General features: G+C 37.4%; 1 protein-coding gene across 2 annotated transcripts in view; it reads right to left on the bottom strand.

Moving 5' to 3' along the window:
- Nucleotides 1–1946: 1946 nt before the first annotated feature.
- The window catches only part of MSH2 (mutS homolog 2), a 76914-nt gene continuing 62922 nt past the window's right edge, over nucleotides 1947–15938 (bottom strand). For both annotated transcript variants that reach the window (XM_082642839.1, XM_082642840.1), the window contains exons 10-16: nucleotides 15548–15698; nucleotides 12777–12874; nucleotides 9236–9481; nucleotides 7923–8127; nucleotides 6425–6672; nucleotides 4225–4400; nucleotides 1947–2399 (exon numbers count right to left, since the gene is read on the bottom strand). In XM_082642839.1, coding sequence (XP_082498965.1) covers nucleotides 2229–2399; nucleotides 4225–4400; nucleotides 6425–6672; nucleotides 7923–8127; nucleotides 9236–9481; nucleotides 12777–12874; nucleotides 15548–15698 — 1295 coding nt within the window. In that variant the 3' untranslated portion in view covers nucleotides 1947–2228. The remainder of the gene's footprint in view (nucleotides 2400–4224; nucleotides 4401–6424; nucleotides 6673–7922; nucleotides 8128–9235; nucleotides 9482–12776; nucleotides 12875–15547; nucleotides 15699–15938) is intronic.

Here is a 15938-nt window from a genome sequence, read left to right as displayed (position 1 = left end):
GTTCGAGCCCTGCTCCAGGAAGATCCCACATGACATGGAGCAACTAAACCCGTGTGCCACAACTACTGAGCCTGCGCTCTAGAGCCTGTGTGCCACAACTACTGAAGCCTGCATGGCTAGAGCCCATGCTCCGCAACAAGAGAAGCCACTGCAATGAGAAGCCCGCCCACCACAACAGAGTAGCCCCCGCTTGCCGCAACTAGAGAAAGCCCACGCACAGCAACAAAGACCCAACACAGCCAAAAATAAAAATTAATTAATTAAAAATATAATAATTCTGCTATAAACATTTGTGCATAAGTTTTTGTGTAAACATGTTCCTCTTGGATATATATCTAGGAATGGAAATACTGGGTCATCTGGTAACTCTTATGTTTAACTGAGGAAATGCCAGACTGTTTTCCAAAAGTGACTGCACCATTTTACGTTTTCATAGCAGTGTAGGAGAGTTCCAATTTCTCCACATCCTCAATACTGGTTTATCTGATTTGATTTTAGTATCCTAATGTGTGTGAAGTAGTAGCTCACTGTGGTTTTTATGTGCATTTCCCTGATAACATCTTGCATCTTTTCATTTGCCTATTGGCTATTTGCGTATCTTCCTTGGAAAATTATTCAGATCCTTTGCCTTTTAACTGGGTTGTCTTTTTGTTAATGAGTTGTATTAAGAATCGTGTCTGTTTAGTGATTTTTATAGTTCTTTCTATATCATAGATATAAATTCTTTGATATTTTATGTGATACCAATATGTTCTCCCATTATGGATCTACAGTTGACCCTTGACCAACACCGGTCTGAACTCTGTGGGTCCATTTATACTTGGATTTTTTCAATACATACTGCAATATTACATGATCCACAGTTGTTTGAATCTATAGATGCAGAGCTGTGGATATGAAGGGACTGTAAAGTTATATGTGGATTTTCGACTGCACAGGGGGTCAGTGCCCCAGACTGCTCGCTGTTCAAGGGTCAACTGTACTCTTAGAACTTTGTGATGCCTTTTTATGAAAATAAGTTCCTAATTTCAATATTGCTAAGTGTGTCAAACTTTATGGATGGTGTTTGTGACTTAAGAACTATCCTTCGGGCTTCCCTGGTGGCGCAGTGGTTGAGAGTCCGCCTGCCGATGCAGGGGACACGGGTTCATGCCCCCGTCTGGGAGGATCCCACAAGCCGCGGAGCGGCTGGGCCCGTGAGCCATGGCCGCTGAACCTGCGCGTCTGGAGCCTGTGCTCCGCAACGGGAGAGGCCACAACAGTGAGAGGCCTGCGTACCGCAAAAAAAAAAAAAAAAAAAAAAAAAGAACTATCCTTCCCAGAGCCAACTTCATATTTCCTATATTTTTATAGTCATAAAAATATTTCCCTATTTTATTTTCTACAGAATTACAAACACTAAAATCTTGGTAGTGTTGCTTTGTACATTTAGGTAAAAAATTCACTGGAGTTGATTTTTCTATACGATATGGAATAGGGATCCAATCTCGTTTTGTTCCTATATGAATACCCTATCATCCCATCACCATTTATTAAAAAGGCTATCCTTTTCCTCCCATGTTCAGCAGGACCAGCCACTACACTCTTAACCTCTCCATCTCCCTGTAAAATGAAAGTAGAATAAATCAGCGTTCACAATCTGAAAGATTTTGTTAAAACCCAGATTTCTAAATCTCATTACAAACTGGGGGTGGGAGAATGGCAGAGGGGCTGGAGGATCACACTAGGACCCTGGATTTATAATAAGTTCCTTGACTAATGCATATGCAGCCAACCTGGCTCGTGCCAACAGATGGACACTGTGGGGAAATTACTGGAAATGGGTTCCATGCTTCCTTCTAGCTTTAAGATCCCTTACTTTTTTACAAAGTCTCTGGGCTACTTGTTTCTTCCATACCATTCGGGAATACGTGTAAAAGTCTTATCACAAAGAAATACAACACATATCAAATTCTAAAAACTACACGATTTTATTTATAAAATTCAACATATTGCCTACTATTGCCCATGTCCATTTAAGTATTCCTCAGTTACAGCTCTCATTTTTCAAAATAAAGATCTTTGAAAATATACTCAGGTAGAGCAAAGTATACTAAATATTTTATTAACTTGATATCCCATGGACATCAGTTGCTAACACTATGGAAAAAGGGTTAATATAAAACAGTACAAAAGCATTACAGACAATAGCTTATCAATACTATCTTCATTCCATTAGTGGAATTTACTCATGTAGTTACCTTTATTCTTGAAATTATTTCATTTACAAAACGATTATTCTTTGCTATCACCTCAGCTTTCAGCTGTTTTAACTTCATTATGATGTTTTCTTCTGACATTTCAGTAAAGGGCACTTGCTTCACCTTGGATAAAAACTCTTGAATAATTTTTTCACCTTGCTGAAAAACACGTGAACGTTTCATTAGTCTTTAAAATGACTTTTCTAAAAGTCACATTAAATAGTAATGAATTGTCCCATTATAATTTCAATCTAAACACTCCACCCACCCAATATTTAAACAACATTCTTTAAGTTTTAAGTGTGCACCATCTAGAATTTATAGCAAAGGCCTTAGTTGACTGTATTTCTTCATAGCAAGTCATTAAAAGGATATTTATAAATATATTTTCAGCTGCTAATGCCAAAGAAACTGAATATTTTAGTAGTTCCCAAATCCCTCAGCTTTTATAACTGATATATAAACTTAACTTTCTGGGGGAAAAAGAACTCAAGGTTTACAAATACTATAAGGTATAAACAGTCACTGAAAATTTAATACTCATACACACATGGGATGTTTCTTCTTTGTTTATTTTACTGCCTAGTTATTGCCATTCTAAAGAACGTGGTTATTACTTGCTATGTGACCCGTGGGCTAATTCCTTAACACACATTCCTCATCCGTAAAATGGGGACAATAATATTACCAACCACACAGGGCTGTTGTGAGAATTAAAGAGTTAAAGAGTGTAAAGTGCTAAGAACAGTGCCTGGCAAAGGATATAATGTTTATTACTGCATGTGAAGCTGAACTGAAAAGTCTGCTTTTTACCAGGGAGCCAGTTAGTAATATGTACCTTAAGAGGTGAAAGTAGATAATCCAAATGATAAGATAGAGAAGAAACACATCTCTATTAAATAACAAGTGCCTCTTTTTCCCAAAAAATAAAATCTAGATTGAGTAACATCAATAATTCTGTGTTATATGTCTCCCTTAGCTTAAAATTTTTTAAAAATTCATTGTAATTAATATTATCAAAAGTATATGACTTCTATTCTAATTGGGAATCATTTACATAAAGGAGCCTACCTAATCCTGGATCATGGATAGCTGTGGGGCTGATACCAAGACCGTTTCATATCCAGGATGGCAACCTTCCCTACTTAAAACTATTAACAAGTTATAATACATATCTCCTGCTTGTATAGGTACAACAGATAAAACCTTATCTTTTAAGCCCCAAAACCATACACATCATCTATTATTGTAACATCATCTATCCTTCAAGTAAGAACAACAAAAAATTCACCAGGTAAAAGCTAACAATGTGACAAGAAGTTGTCACAATGCATAATCACAGTAAATGCTGCCAGGACCTAGATGTAAATTAAGATTCTTTTATTTTCGTTATTACAGAAAACTAATAATCCTTTAATTTTTAAAAAATTCACTGGGCATACGCTTATACCTTTCTGTGTGAACATCTAAATTTCACCCACCACTCAGAAGGCCTAACTTAAGATCCACTGCTCCCACAAGAACTGAAACATCCTGCCCACAGAGAGCTTTCCTGAGTAAACATTTGTCATAATTCTCCATGACATGCTCACTATTACTACCTCCCTAACTAGTTTCTAAACAACTGGAGGGCAGGAACTGTGTTCATTTCTTCATCATCTTAGCTAAGCACTGAGTAAATACGTAATTTAACTGAACTCGATCTATTTGTTTACAAGTAATCAAAGATGTGCATGGACCTCTATAACTCCTTTGAATTACCTACACTAACCTACACTAATATTCCTATCCTCCTACTTTTGAAATCTGGTACTTGAAGTGCTATCTTTCAATTGTGCAGATGTGTGCAGTGGTGAAACCAAAATGATACAGATGGATTCTTTACCGTGCAAAGAAATGTAAGTGGAAACCAATAATGAATGATCAATAAGTAAACATTAGAATCATATAGGAAAAAAATAACTACAAAAATAATTTGACAAACCTCTCTTTCCAGATAGCACCTCTTTGCTGCTGGTTCCATTTCATCATATTCCTGTGGTTTCCCAATATTCTGAAACTCCTCTAGTTCCAGGGCTTTTTGTTTAGCACACTCTATTACATGCCTGGGGAAATTAGCAAGCTCAGCAACGTGAATCCCAAAACTCTGATCACAGACACCTGTAAGAAATTTGAGGAGTGTGAGGGGCAGCGTAGGAAGAGAGCAATTTATGCAAATGGAACTTACTTTCTCACTTTGTCATTAGGAAACTTAATTTTGTATTATTTCAAATACATTAGCCAAATGTTTCAGAGTAACTTAAAGAAATTTTAATTAAGCCTCCAGTGAAAAGTGATTATGACTTGGCACAGTGCTGTATTTTATCCTCGACAAATGTAGTAGGAAAAATAAAAATAGCAGAGAAAAGCCTTGACAGATAGTCCTCAAAAGCCTAGACAAATATCTGAATCGGAAGAAAAATTAATCAACACAATATCTCTGAGGTTTTCGCATTTCATAAGGGAGGAACTAAAGTACTGTGAAAAAAAAAAGATAAATGTAAAGTATCACTAATTAGGAGGAGTATTTAATTCAAAATGTATTTCAAATGACAATGAAATTTTTGACCCAAATCTAGTCTAGTAAATTTTTAGACTAGGTATGTTAACTTCACCCACATTTGCAGAAAATAAACTGACTTAAGACGTTCCTTCCAAATGTTAAATACCAGTGATGCTCACAGTGTTATCATGGAGCTCCCATTTTCGCCTCAACCGTAAATTTTCCTTTAGCCTAGTTATGTATCCCATGCATTCTGGAGCTGGATATTTTGCACAGCTTAGAGAAACAAAAATAAAATAGAAGCAAGTGTTTGATAAACATCCACAGTGAAGGAGGAACCTGTTCCTATCTTCTCCAAACTCCACCTCATCTTTTTTAATACTTTGAACCCATTTCTTTTCTTTTTTTTTTTTTTGGTACGCAGGCCTCTCACTGTTGTGGCCTCTCCCGTTGTGGAGCACAGGCTCCGGATGCACAGGCTCAGCAGCCATGGCCCATGGGCCCAGCCGCTCCGCAGCATGTGGGATCCTCCCGGACCAGGGCACGAACCAGTGCCCCCCACATCGGCAGGCGGACTCTCAACCACTGCGCCACCAGGGAAGCCCTGAACCCATTTCTTTATCACACAAAACACCTTTTAAAAGCAAAACCTCAACTTCATGCTAAATGCCATGTCCAACCAAGAGTATCTATATTCTCTATCAGCAACAACAATGCAAACAGTAACTCAGAAGGATTCCTAAGAAGCATAAGCAACAAAGAATCAAAAATAATCTCATTTATGTGCAACCAACTGATGCAGAAAAATGCATTCATGGAAAATCAGAGAGCCATCTGAAAAAGCTATTCTGATGATTGGTGAAATGTTAAAGCAATAAAAACTTTACAGTATGTTAATCTCATCAACGCAGTCAGCTGATTAGCTGCCAGGTCCACTAATGACAAACTTTTCTCAAAGGATGAAATGCCAACAAATAAGTCATTCCTTACTTGATAACTACTAAAAATTTCAAGGTTTCTGGAAACCCCAGCTTTAAATGAACCTGTTATATAACACATTCTTAAAAATATAATCAGATAATTATGACAGTTTATTAAACAGTAACAGCTAGAGCCTCAGAACTTCAAAGCTTATTGTTACTATCAAGTGGCTCATTTGACAAGAAAACATGCTGCCATGGGAGGTAGAACAAAACCCCTGTGACGATGTTCCAAAGTGCAGATCATTCTTTCTGTGACCTTTTTAAAATGACTGGCTCTACTGTGACACACAGAAATATAGATAGGGCTTCCCTGGTGGCGCAGGGGTTGAGAGTCCGGGTTCGTGCCCCGGTCTGGGAAGATCCCACATGCCGCGGAGCGGCTGGGCCCGTGAGCCATGGCCGCTGAGCCTGCGCATCCGGAGCCTGTGTTCCGCAACGGGAGAGGCCACAACAGTGAGAGGCCCGTGTACTGCAAAAAAAAAAAAAAAAAAAAGAAATATAGATAACATACCACGTCCCTGTCCCCAGACTGTAAATTAAGAGGTAAATGTGTTCCGTAAAAACATCAGTTAATTCATCCTAATGCAGAATAAGGCAATTACTAATGATTCCAAGGATAGGAACACCTAATTTACAGTACACCAGTGGTATGCACTCACCTTTCTTCACCTGATAAAGCATAGTTAAGGTCTCTTCAGTAGTTAGTGCTGTGACATGTAGATTGTTAACAGTTGGTATCTGATTGGCCAAGGTAGTAAGTTCATGAAAATGGGTTGCAAACATGCAAAAAGCACGGATCCTTGTTGCAATGTACTCTGATATAGCCCACGCTAACCCAAATCCATCATAGGTAGAGGTTCCTCTTCCCAATTCATCTATGATTATTAAAGAATCTTTGGTTGCAGACCTGAAACACATAATTACATGAAAATTTCCCATGATATAGCATGTGGTAATGCAAACAACAAAATTAAGGCAATACAACGGGAAAGATGTGCCACAAATGTAACAGATTAATTATCCTAATATATACAAAAATTCAATAAGGTCAATGAAAAGCACTAAATTTCAGTCAGAAAATGGGCATGGACATGAACAAACAATTGACATAAGAGGAAACAAATGGTGAATAAATATTTTTTAAATTACCAATCTCATTAGCTGTAATCTAAGAATTTCCAAATAAAGCAGCTATCATTCATTTCTTAACAATGAAATCAGTCAAGATTAAAAAAAATAATACCACAAGAAGATGGGACAAGGGTGTGGTGACACCAACACTCACATACACGGCTGGTGGTCACGTGAATCTGTGTGCCTGCCACAGCCCTACCAACACCAGATATTAGCATTTTATTTTCTCTTTAACCAAGTGAAAGGAGGGGAACTTTTTTTTTAATTAGAGAATTTGACAGTTCTTCATGTGCTTATTGGTCATTTCTTTCCTTCTCCATGAAATGCCACTGACACCTTTTGCTTATTTCTTTAATTTTTTAAGTTATGCATATTAACTTATTGACTAATTACTGAACATTTGTATTGCTTTTATAATTCCCCACAAACGATAATCAAAGCATAATTTATTAAGGATCTACTACTATATGCAAAGTACTTTAGAAGACTCCAAGAAATAGAAGGCATAGCCTCCCTGTCTTCAAAGAAGCTCCAAAAAATGAAATAAAGACAAGAGATTTCATAAACTCTAAAATTAAAAGCTAATAAATTACAGGCATGTCAAAGAGTTCAAAGAAACACCCATGACCTTAGGCACATGTGACAAGGAAAGTCATCAGAGAAGTAGAATTTCTGTCATTACGGGCCTGTAAAGATTAGAAAGGACGTGCTTGGGTAAACAGCAGGGAAGGACCATTCCGGGTAGCGTGAACAGCGTAAGCAAAAGCATGGCAGCGGGGAGATTCATAAGGTGAACAACTACCAGAAGCCTTAAGAAGACAACATTAAAAATCAAAGAAGCTTTCCACAACTATCGCCAATCACCCTTTTAAGATAATATAAAGTGCATAAAGTTCAGAGGAAAACTATTAAACTAGATAAAAGATCACAGATGTTTTAAAGATGAACCTGCAAATCTACTTTTCAAAGGACAGAGACATCCATATCCATTTCCATTTTCAGGAGACTGGGAAATGAACTCACCTGAGAATAGAAGCAGTTTCTAACATTTCAGCCATGAATGTGGAGACTCCTTTCAACTGACTGTCACCAGCCCCTACCCGGGCCAAGATGCAGTCCACCATGGACACTTCTGCTGACTCACATGGCACAAAACACCCAATCTGGGCCATGAGAACTACCACCCCAGTCTGGCGAATATATGTTGATTTACCTCCCATGTTGGGACCTACAAAACATGATATCAACAAGCAAAATTATTAACTTATTTGTGCTACTAATAAATTAAATATTACTCCTAAATTGCACATTGGTTACTAATTACCTAGGTCATGTGATATGACATACAAGAAGCAGACCACAGGCTGCCCAAAGGCATGAACAAAGTTCCTGCCTTATACTAGTCCCTGAAACAATGCTATTTTCTCTTCAGACAAACCTATACTGTACCCTTCTTCAAGAAGACCCATGAAAAATATATCTTACCTATAATTTGACTATGGTCTAGAAAGAACATACAGACCACTTCCCCACAGCTCACAAAGCTGCCTGCTGGATAATTTTATGACATTCAGAAAAGCAGTACAGGCCTAACTGATTAATTAACTAAACACTGTAATTCATTAATAAATGCATCTATCAGAGAATGAATCAGTATGATCAAATCCTTCAAATCAAGTAAATTCCACACTAAAACCCAAAGACATGACCCTACTTTTGGAAAATGTGCAATTTACCAATTAATGGTGTTAGATTATATGAACAAGTTGAAAATCCATTTGGGGAAATAAAATACAATCACTGACTGCTTCCCAAACACATTTGCCCAAAGACTCCTATCACCCCTGCACCCCAACACTTTTATTTTCTAGAATCTCGTTAAGATCTCTCAAAACCCTTTACTTTGAGACAAGCTACCTTAGTCAATACACAAGTCTACTTTTTTCGAGTTTCACATGAATATAGTATCATGTCTTTTAAAGAATTGCTACCCTAAGCTGAGGTCATTCCAGCACCTAATTCTGCTTGGCTTTCAATGACCTCACTATTGAAAGGTTTGGCCCAAAGGTAAGCTTGGAGGATGAAGAGATGTTCATTTTTAAATGCACTGAACCCCTGGAACAGGGGTTTCATTCTGTTCACATATCTTCATTCATTCGTTCATTCGTTCATTCACTCATTCACATATTATTAATATACTACTAACTAGAATGAACAACGTTCTTTTTCTAACATCAAGGACTAGGATTTTCTTCATCAACTTAAAATATATTTCCACTCCAACATAATAAATGGGAAACATTACCCGCAAAAAGCCCATAAACTAAGTTTTTTACCAGTAATGATGTGGAACATCTGTTTATCTTTTTCAAAGTGAACATCATTAGGAATAAATGCAACTTCATCTTGAACTTCAACACAAGCATGTCTGGATGCTTTCAGTATAATTCTCCCTTGTCCTTTCTCCAAAATGACCGGCCGTACATATGGAACAGGTGCTCCATTGGACACATGAGCAAAGCTGACAACAGCATCTAGCTGAGCTAACACATCATTTAGTGTCTGCATCGGTTCTACATAGCCTATATAAAAACAGAAAAGGTACACAGGAATATTGGATAAGAAAAAATACATATAAGCAGCTGTAAGAGTAAATTCAACCCTCCTCCATTTGGGAATTCAAAAACCATTTCCTAGTTTATATAATTTTTTAAAACTAACAGAGGTTTGCCATAACTAAACATGAAAGGAACACCTAAAACTTAACATGAGGTTAAAATGTGTTGTCACATTTTCCCTTACTATGAACAGATTTCAAAAATAGAGTATGATGCCCTCCCTTACCAAGATCCATTAAAATATAAAAGTGCATAGCTGCCTGGACTTCCCTGGTGGTGCAGTGGTTAAGAAGCCGCCTGCCAATGCCGGGACACCGTTCAATCCCTGGTCCAGGAAGATCCCACATGCCGCAGAGCAACTAAGCCCATGTTCCACAACTACTGAAGGCGGCGTGCCTAGAGCCCATGCTCTGCAACAAGAGAAGCCACCACAACGAGAAGGCTGCACACTGCAACAAAGAGTAGCCCCCAGCTCACGGCAACTAGAGAAACCCGCACGCAGCAAAAGTTAACATCACCAATGATACGGCAAAAGACATCATGTGCCCCTTAATATGAATCCACAGACAACGGTAACGTCTGTGTATTCCAGACAAAACTGTATCACCTGAAAACAATCATAAGGAAACATCAGACAAACTCAAACTGAGAAATGTTCTACAAAATAAATGGACTGTTCTCAAAAAAAAAAAAAAAAAAAAAGAGTGCATAGCTGCTTATATAAGGAAATGAGGTAGGTTAAAAAAAAAAAACTAACAAGAAAAAGCTTCTATGGAAAAGCTTTCATGATATATTGATAAGGTAAGAAAAGCAGGGTGCAGTGATATGTGAGGCACATTTCCAAATTTTAAGAGTCTGAAACCAGGATGGCATTTCACAATTATCCTAAGAAACCTGCAAACACAAGGTAATAAGATATAATGTGACTGTCAAGATTGTTACTTGAGGTTTTTTTCCCATGCAGTTAAATTTTAGCATAAATTTAGTTCCATAATTGTCTCTTAAAACACTTTCAACAAGATTCCACTCCGCTAGAGCAGTAAAACTAAAAGCTATTACATACATTAAACAGTCCCTGACACATGCTAGGCAAAGCATGATTAGGCAACAAAAATGGTCAAAATTTTCAGAATAGATTCTAAAATTTTAATAGGTCGGAGGGGCTGGTATAATAGACACATGGGTCACACGGAACTATCACATGGACATCAATGTGTCAAAAGCTTCAAAAGACAATCAAGAGAACACTGTTTAATTTTAGAAAAATACAACATTATGAGTTTAATCAAATGGCAGAAAATCTGACTAATCTCTGATTCCCTTGTTCCCCATTAAAAGTGATAAAATAGGGCCTCCCTGGTGGCGCAGTGGTTGGGAGTCCGCCTGCCGATGCAGGGGATACGGGTTCGCGCCCCGGTCCGGGAGGATCCCATATGCCGCGGAGCGGCTGGGCCCGTGAGCCATGGCCGCTGGGCCTGCGCGTCCGGAGCCTGTGCTCCGCAACGGGAGAGGCCACAGCAGTGAGAGGCCCGCGTACCGCAAAAAAAAAAAAAAAAAAAAAAAAAAAGTGATAAAATATTTTTTGAAAATAAAAATTAACTTATGAATGGCCCAAAACAAATAATTCTTACTGTTTCACCACTTTTAAATTTATTCCTGTTTTACCTAACATATTAAAAAAGGGGGGGGGCGGGGAGTTCATCATACTACCCTACCATATAGCAATAGGAACCTGTGAGAATTACTTAAATATTAGTGGAGTACTTACATAATTACTTTAACTCATAAAATTTCTAACATACCAACAAGAATAGGTTTATAATATAAGAAAACCAAAAGCCTCTTAATCAAGAGTCTATATTTGGTATCTCACAACACCTGGCTCTTCACAGCATCACCTTTTCTGGTTTAAGAGCAAGATAAATTACAAAAATGATCTATTACATTTTTAATAAAGATAGTTTATAATGTGTATATTAGACCAAGAAGAGGTTTCATTTAAATTCAAGGTGACTCTAAATACAAAACCTTCCATTTAAATGTTAAAATCTAGCAGCTTTAACCTACTAGGTATTTAATGAATAGTAGTTAATATTATTTTGGGGGAAGACTCCCAGTTTGAATATATGTAGTGTTTTTTAGGGTCCTTACAAATGCAATCTAGGCTAGGAACTTAATTCAACTAGAAGATTACCATGCTACAGCAATCTGATACCACCAAGCAAAAATGTAATCTTTACAAATCTCATTCATCTCAACACAAATATATAAAGTATACTAAAACCCTTTAAAAGTTTTATGTTTCTTTCTGACTTACTATAAAAATTCGTAATAGTAAAACAATTTACAGAATTATACATGCTTATACTTTTTAAATGACTTACTACCCCTAAATAATCCAGCACACATAACCCGAGAACAAGGACATTTTCCTACTTAACCACTATACACACCCAAGAAATGTGACACCAATATCATATTATCTCATATTAAACTTTGCCAATTTGTCCCAATAGTGCCCTTTATAGCTAGTCCCCAATTCCAACCCCTAGTACTGGATCCAATCAAGGATCATCCTCTGCCTTTGACTGTTCTGTCACTTTAAGTATCCTTTTATCTGGAACAGAATCTGCCCATTCCTTCTTTGCTTCCATGACACTGACATTTTTAAAGACTGCAGGCGTTAAAAAGTATGTCCCACAATCTAAATTTATCCAATTTTTTTTCTTCTTGTTACTATTCAGGTTAAACAAATTTTTTTCTTTTTTTTTTTTTTTTTTTTCTTTTTGCGGTACGTGGGCCTCTCACTGTTGTGGCCTCTCCCGTTGCGGAGCACAGGCTCCGGATGCGCAGGCTCAGCGGCCATGGCTCACGGACCCAGCCACTCCGCGGCATGTGGGATCTTCCCGGACCGGGGCACGAACCCGTGTTCCCTGCATCGGCAGGCGGACTCTCAACCACTGCGCCACCAGGGAAGCCCCAGGTTAAACATTTTTTTCAACGGAGATATTGCAGATTCAGTTCCAGACCACCGCAATAAAGGGAATATCAGAATAAAGCAACACACAAATGTTCTGGTTTCACAGTGCACATAAAAGTTACGTTTACACTATACTGTAGTCTATAAGTGTGCAATAACAAAAAAGTATATACCTTAAATTAAAAAATACTTTATTGCTAAAAAATGCTAACCATCATTTGACAAGGTAGGGTTGCCACAAACCTTCAACGTTTAATGTATTGGTTCTATTAAATTTACCTGAAGAAATATTAACAATTTCTTTAACAATGGCATCCTGGGCTTCCTCATATTCGGTTTTATTTTTGGTATACTCTTCATTGAGAGAAGACAATTTACTGCAAATCAAGATAATGGTATTATTAAAAATATTAAAACATCTACTGGAGATAATGTGCACTATATAAAATATATCCAGAGTATTATCCTATAAAGCATCAAAACAATTAAAATCGAAATATCAGTAGAAAATGGGCAACTCATTAGATTAGGGGCAGATGTGGCTGGAATTCAGTGTATTAACATTTATGCTGTTTGGAATGGCCCACTGGCACCAATAGTATTCTTGCTATAACAATTATTCCCTTGAGTAAAATTCTGGTCTGTGACCTTTTCAAAAATATTTAAATGGAACCTAAAAAATAAAACAAATGAATGTATACAGCAAAACAGAAACAGACACAGATACAGAAAACAAGCTAGTGGTTACCAGTGGGGAGAGGGGGAAATTAGGGATATAGGATTAAGAGATAGAAACTACTATGTATAAAATAGATAAGGCAACAAGGATATATTGTACAGCACAGGGAATTATAGCCATTATCTCATAATAACTTTTAATGGAGTATAAACTATAAAAATACTGAATCACTATGCTGTATTCCTGAAACTAATATAATATTGTAAATGAGCTATACTTCGATTAAAAAATAAATAACACCCACACACCCACACAGTTTCTCTCATCACTGTAGGAAACGGTCTTTGATACTGAAAGTTGTCGAAGTAAGGTAAATGTTTTGAAAACAATCTTACTGAGCAATTTGAAGAGTAAATGAAAATTAAAGGTTGAAATAAAAATTACTGGAGATGAGAATAGAGAAAAGATATTCACTGGTATCAAAGGAAGGGAATGAAATTAAAAACAAAAAGGCAAGATGAGGGGGTCACAGAGGATACGAGAAAGAGGGGGAAGTACTTATCAGAAGGAGAGTACTAGTCAATCAAGGCAATAATTGTGAACATGATGGAACCAGCCAATGCCATAACATGCATATACAGCTCGAGAACAGTACATTGGCACAAAAAGACTATGAAACAGGCAACTGGAAAGAATTAAAGGAAGAAAAGAAAGAAGCAAAGACATTATAAAAGTGAGACTGCTGTGTGACGGGAAGAGCTGACAGAGAGAAAAGAAGAGGTGGACAGGAATCAGATTGTACAGGTTACAGTAAAGATTTAAAATTTTTCTGGATGACAGACACTGGAGGTTTTTAAGGACAATTATATGATCTGAGTCAGATCCACAGCAAGCAATCTGTTGACAACAAGCAATGAATGAATGAACGAATGAATCTTTCACAACTTTTGGAACCACTGTGGTCAGTTCAAACTTTATATATATTTTGGCTTAGATAAGACAGAAATTTTGAGGTGTTATAATCATCTTCCAGTCACCCAGTGGTTAGTTATAACATATATAAATTTCTTGAATCAGGGATATAGTGTGATTGAGAAGCAGCAACTAATAAATTTGGCAACAGAAGATCCAGGTTTGAGTATCTATTGTTACTAGCTGTCCAATCCTGGGGAACTGGAGTTTCAGTTTCTCCATCTAAAAAGTGAGAGAACTGTAACCTGTTCTATTTTTTTTTTTTTAAATCTTCCCGTTTAGCAAGCCTTATTTATTTATTTATTTATTCATTTTGCGGTATGCGGGCCTCTCACTGTTGCGGCCTCTCCCGTTGCGGAGCACAGGCTCCGGATGCGCAGGCTCAGCGGCCATGGCTCACGGGCCCAGCCGCTCCGCGGCATGTGGGATCCTCCCGGATCGGGGCACGAACGCGTGTCCCCTGCATCGGCGGGCGGACTCCCAATCACTGCGCCACCAGGGAAGCCCTAACCTGTTCTATTTATCTCAGAGAGTTGTTATGAGAAACAAACTAAACAGACCGACTGTTCTCATTACTAGGTTGTCTGAACACCTAGAATAATGTCTACATATAACAGATACTCAAAACACTTACTAAATAAATGGATAAAAGAGGATCATATATACAAAAGTTAGCTGTAAATACTAAGAATATTCAGGAGGGTGGGAGTAAGGCTGGCCATAAGTTCTAGAACAATACAGAAGAGAAAGGATAAATGCCCTCACTCTACCGGTCACAGAAGATTTATTTTTAAATAATTCTTTTTTCACCCATGAATAATCTGCCTCAGGAACTTCCTAACATCAGCAAGAGAAAACACAGAAAAAAACTGGTAAGGTTTTTTAACATGGAACACATTTTTTTTTTTTAAAGCTGTAGTCTAATGAATGGCCTTATTAAGGCTGGTAGACATCTCCCTAAACTAAATGATACATCCAACTGATATACCAGAATTTAATTGATCAAGAATAACAAAGTTTTCTTAGAAAAAATAAATGTGAAAATAACAGAGATATGAAGGGGAACTAACTCTAATAGATATGGAAACATAAAATAAATGTAATATAATGCGTTTCACACTGATAAAAGGATGGTAAGAGACATACATGAAAGAATAATCTTAAAAATAGACCCAAAGTGCCATTTCAGTCAATGAGGAAAAAATGAATTATTTAACAAGTGGTGTTGGGATATCTGACCAACCTCTTGTAAGGGAAAAAAAAGCTTCAATCTTATCTTATGCCTTATATCAATTAACAATAAATACGGTAAAACTTCCTTATCATAGAACATTCACATTTCATCAGAGAATAGTTTCATGGGACTAGTAAAGACTTAATTTAACATAGGCTTACAAACCTGTTGGTAAATTTAACACCATTCTTCTGGATATCCACTGTACTGAAATTTTTATTATTACGAAGGACTTTTTCTTCCTTGCATGTTACGCGAAAATAATATCCAAATTGTGTGCTGGAATCCAGTTTAATCTGTCTGCCAGGATCCAAGCCTTCATGATCAGGAAAAAAAGAAAAAGTATGTCATAGATATCTACAGCCATTTTCTTTTTTTTTTTTCTTTTTTTTTTTTTCTTTTTTTTTTTTGTGATATGCGGGCCTCTCACTGTTGTGGCCTCTCCCGTTGCGGAGCATAGGCTGTGGACGTGCAGGCTCAGCAGCCATGGCTCACGGGCCCAGCCGCTCCGCGGCATGTGGGATCTTCCCGGACCGGGGCACGAACCCGTGTCCCC

This window comes from Mesoplodon mirus (assembly GCF_964341445.2).
Source record: "Mesoplodon mirus genome assembly, chromosome: 14".
Classification (NCBI taxonomy): domain Eukaryota; kingdom Metazoa; phylum Chordata; class Mammalia; order Artiodactyla; family Ziphiidae; genus Mesoplodon; species Mesoplodon mirus.
Note: the sequence above shows the minus strand (reverse complement) of the source record. Positions and strands in the feature narration are given on the sequence as shown.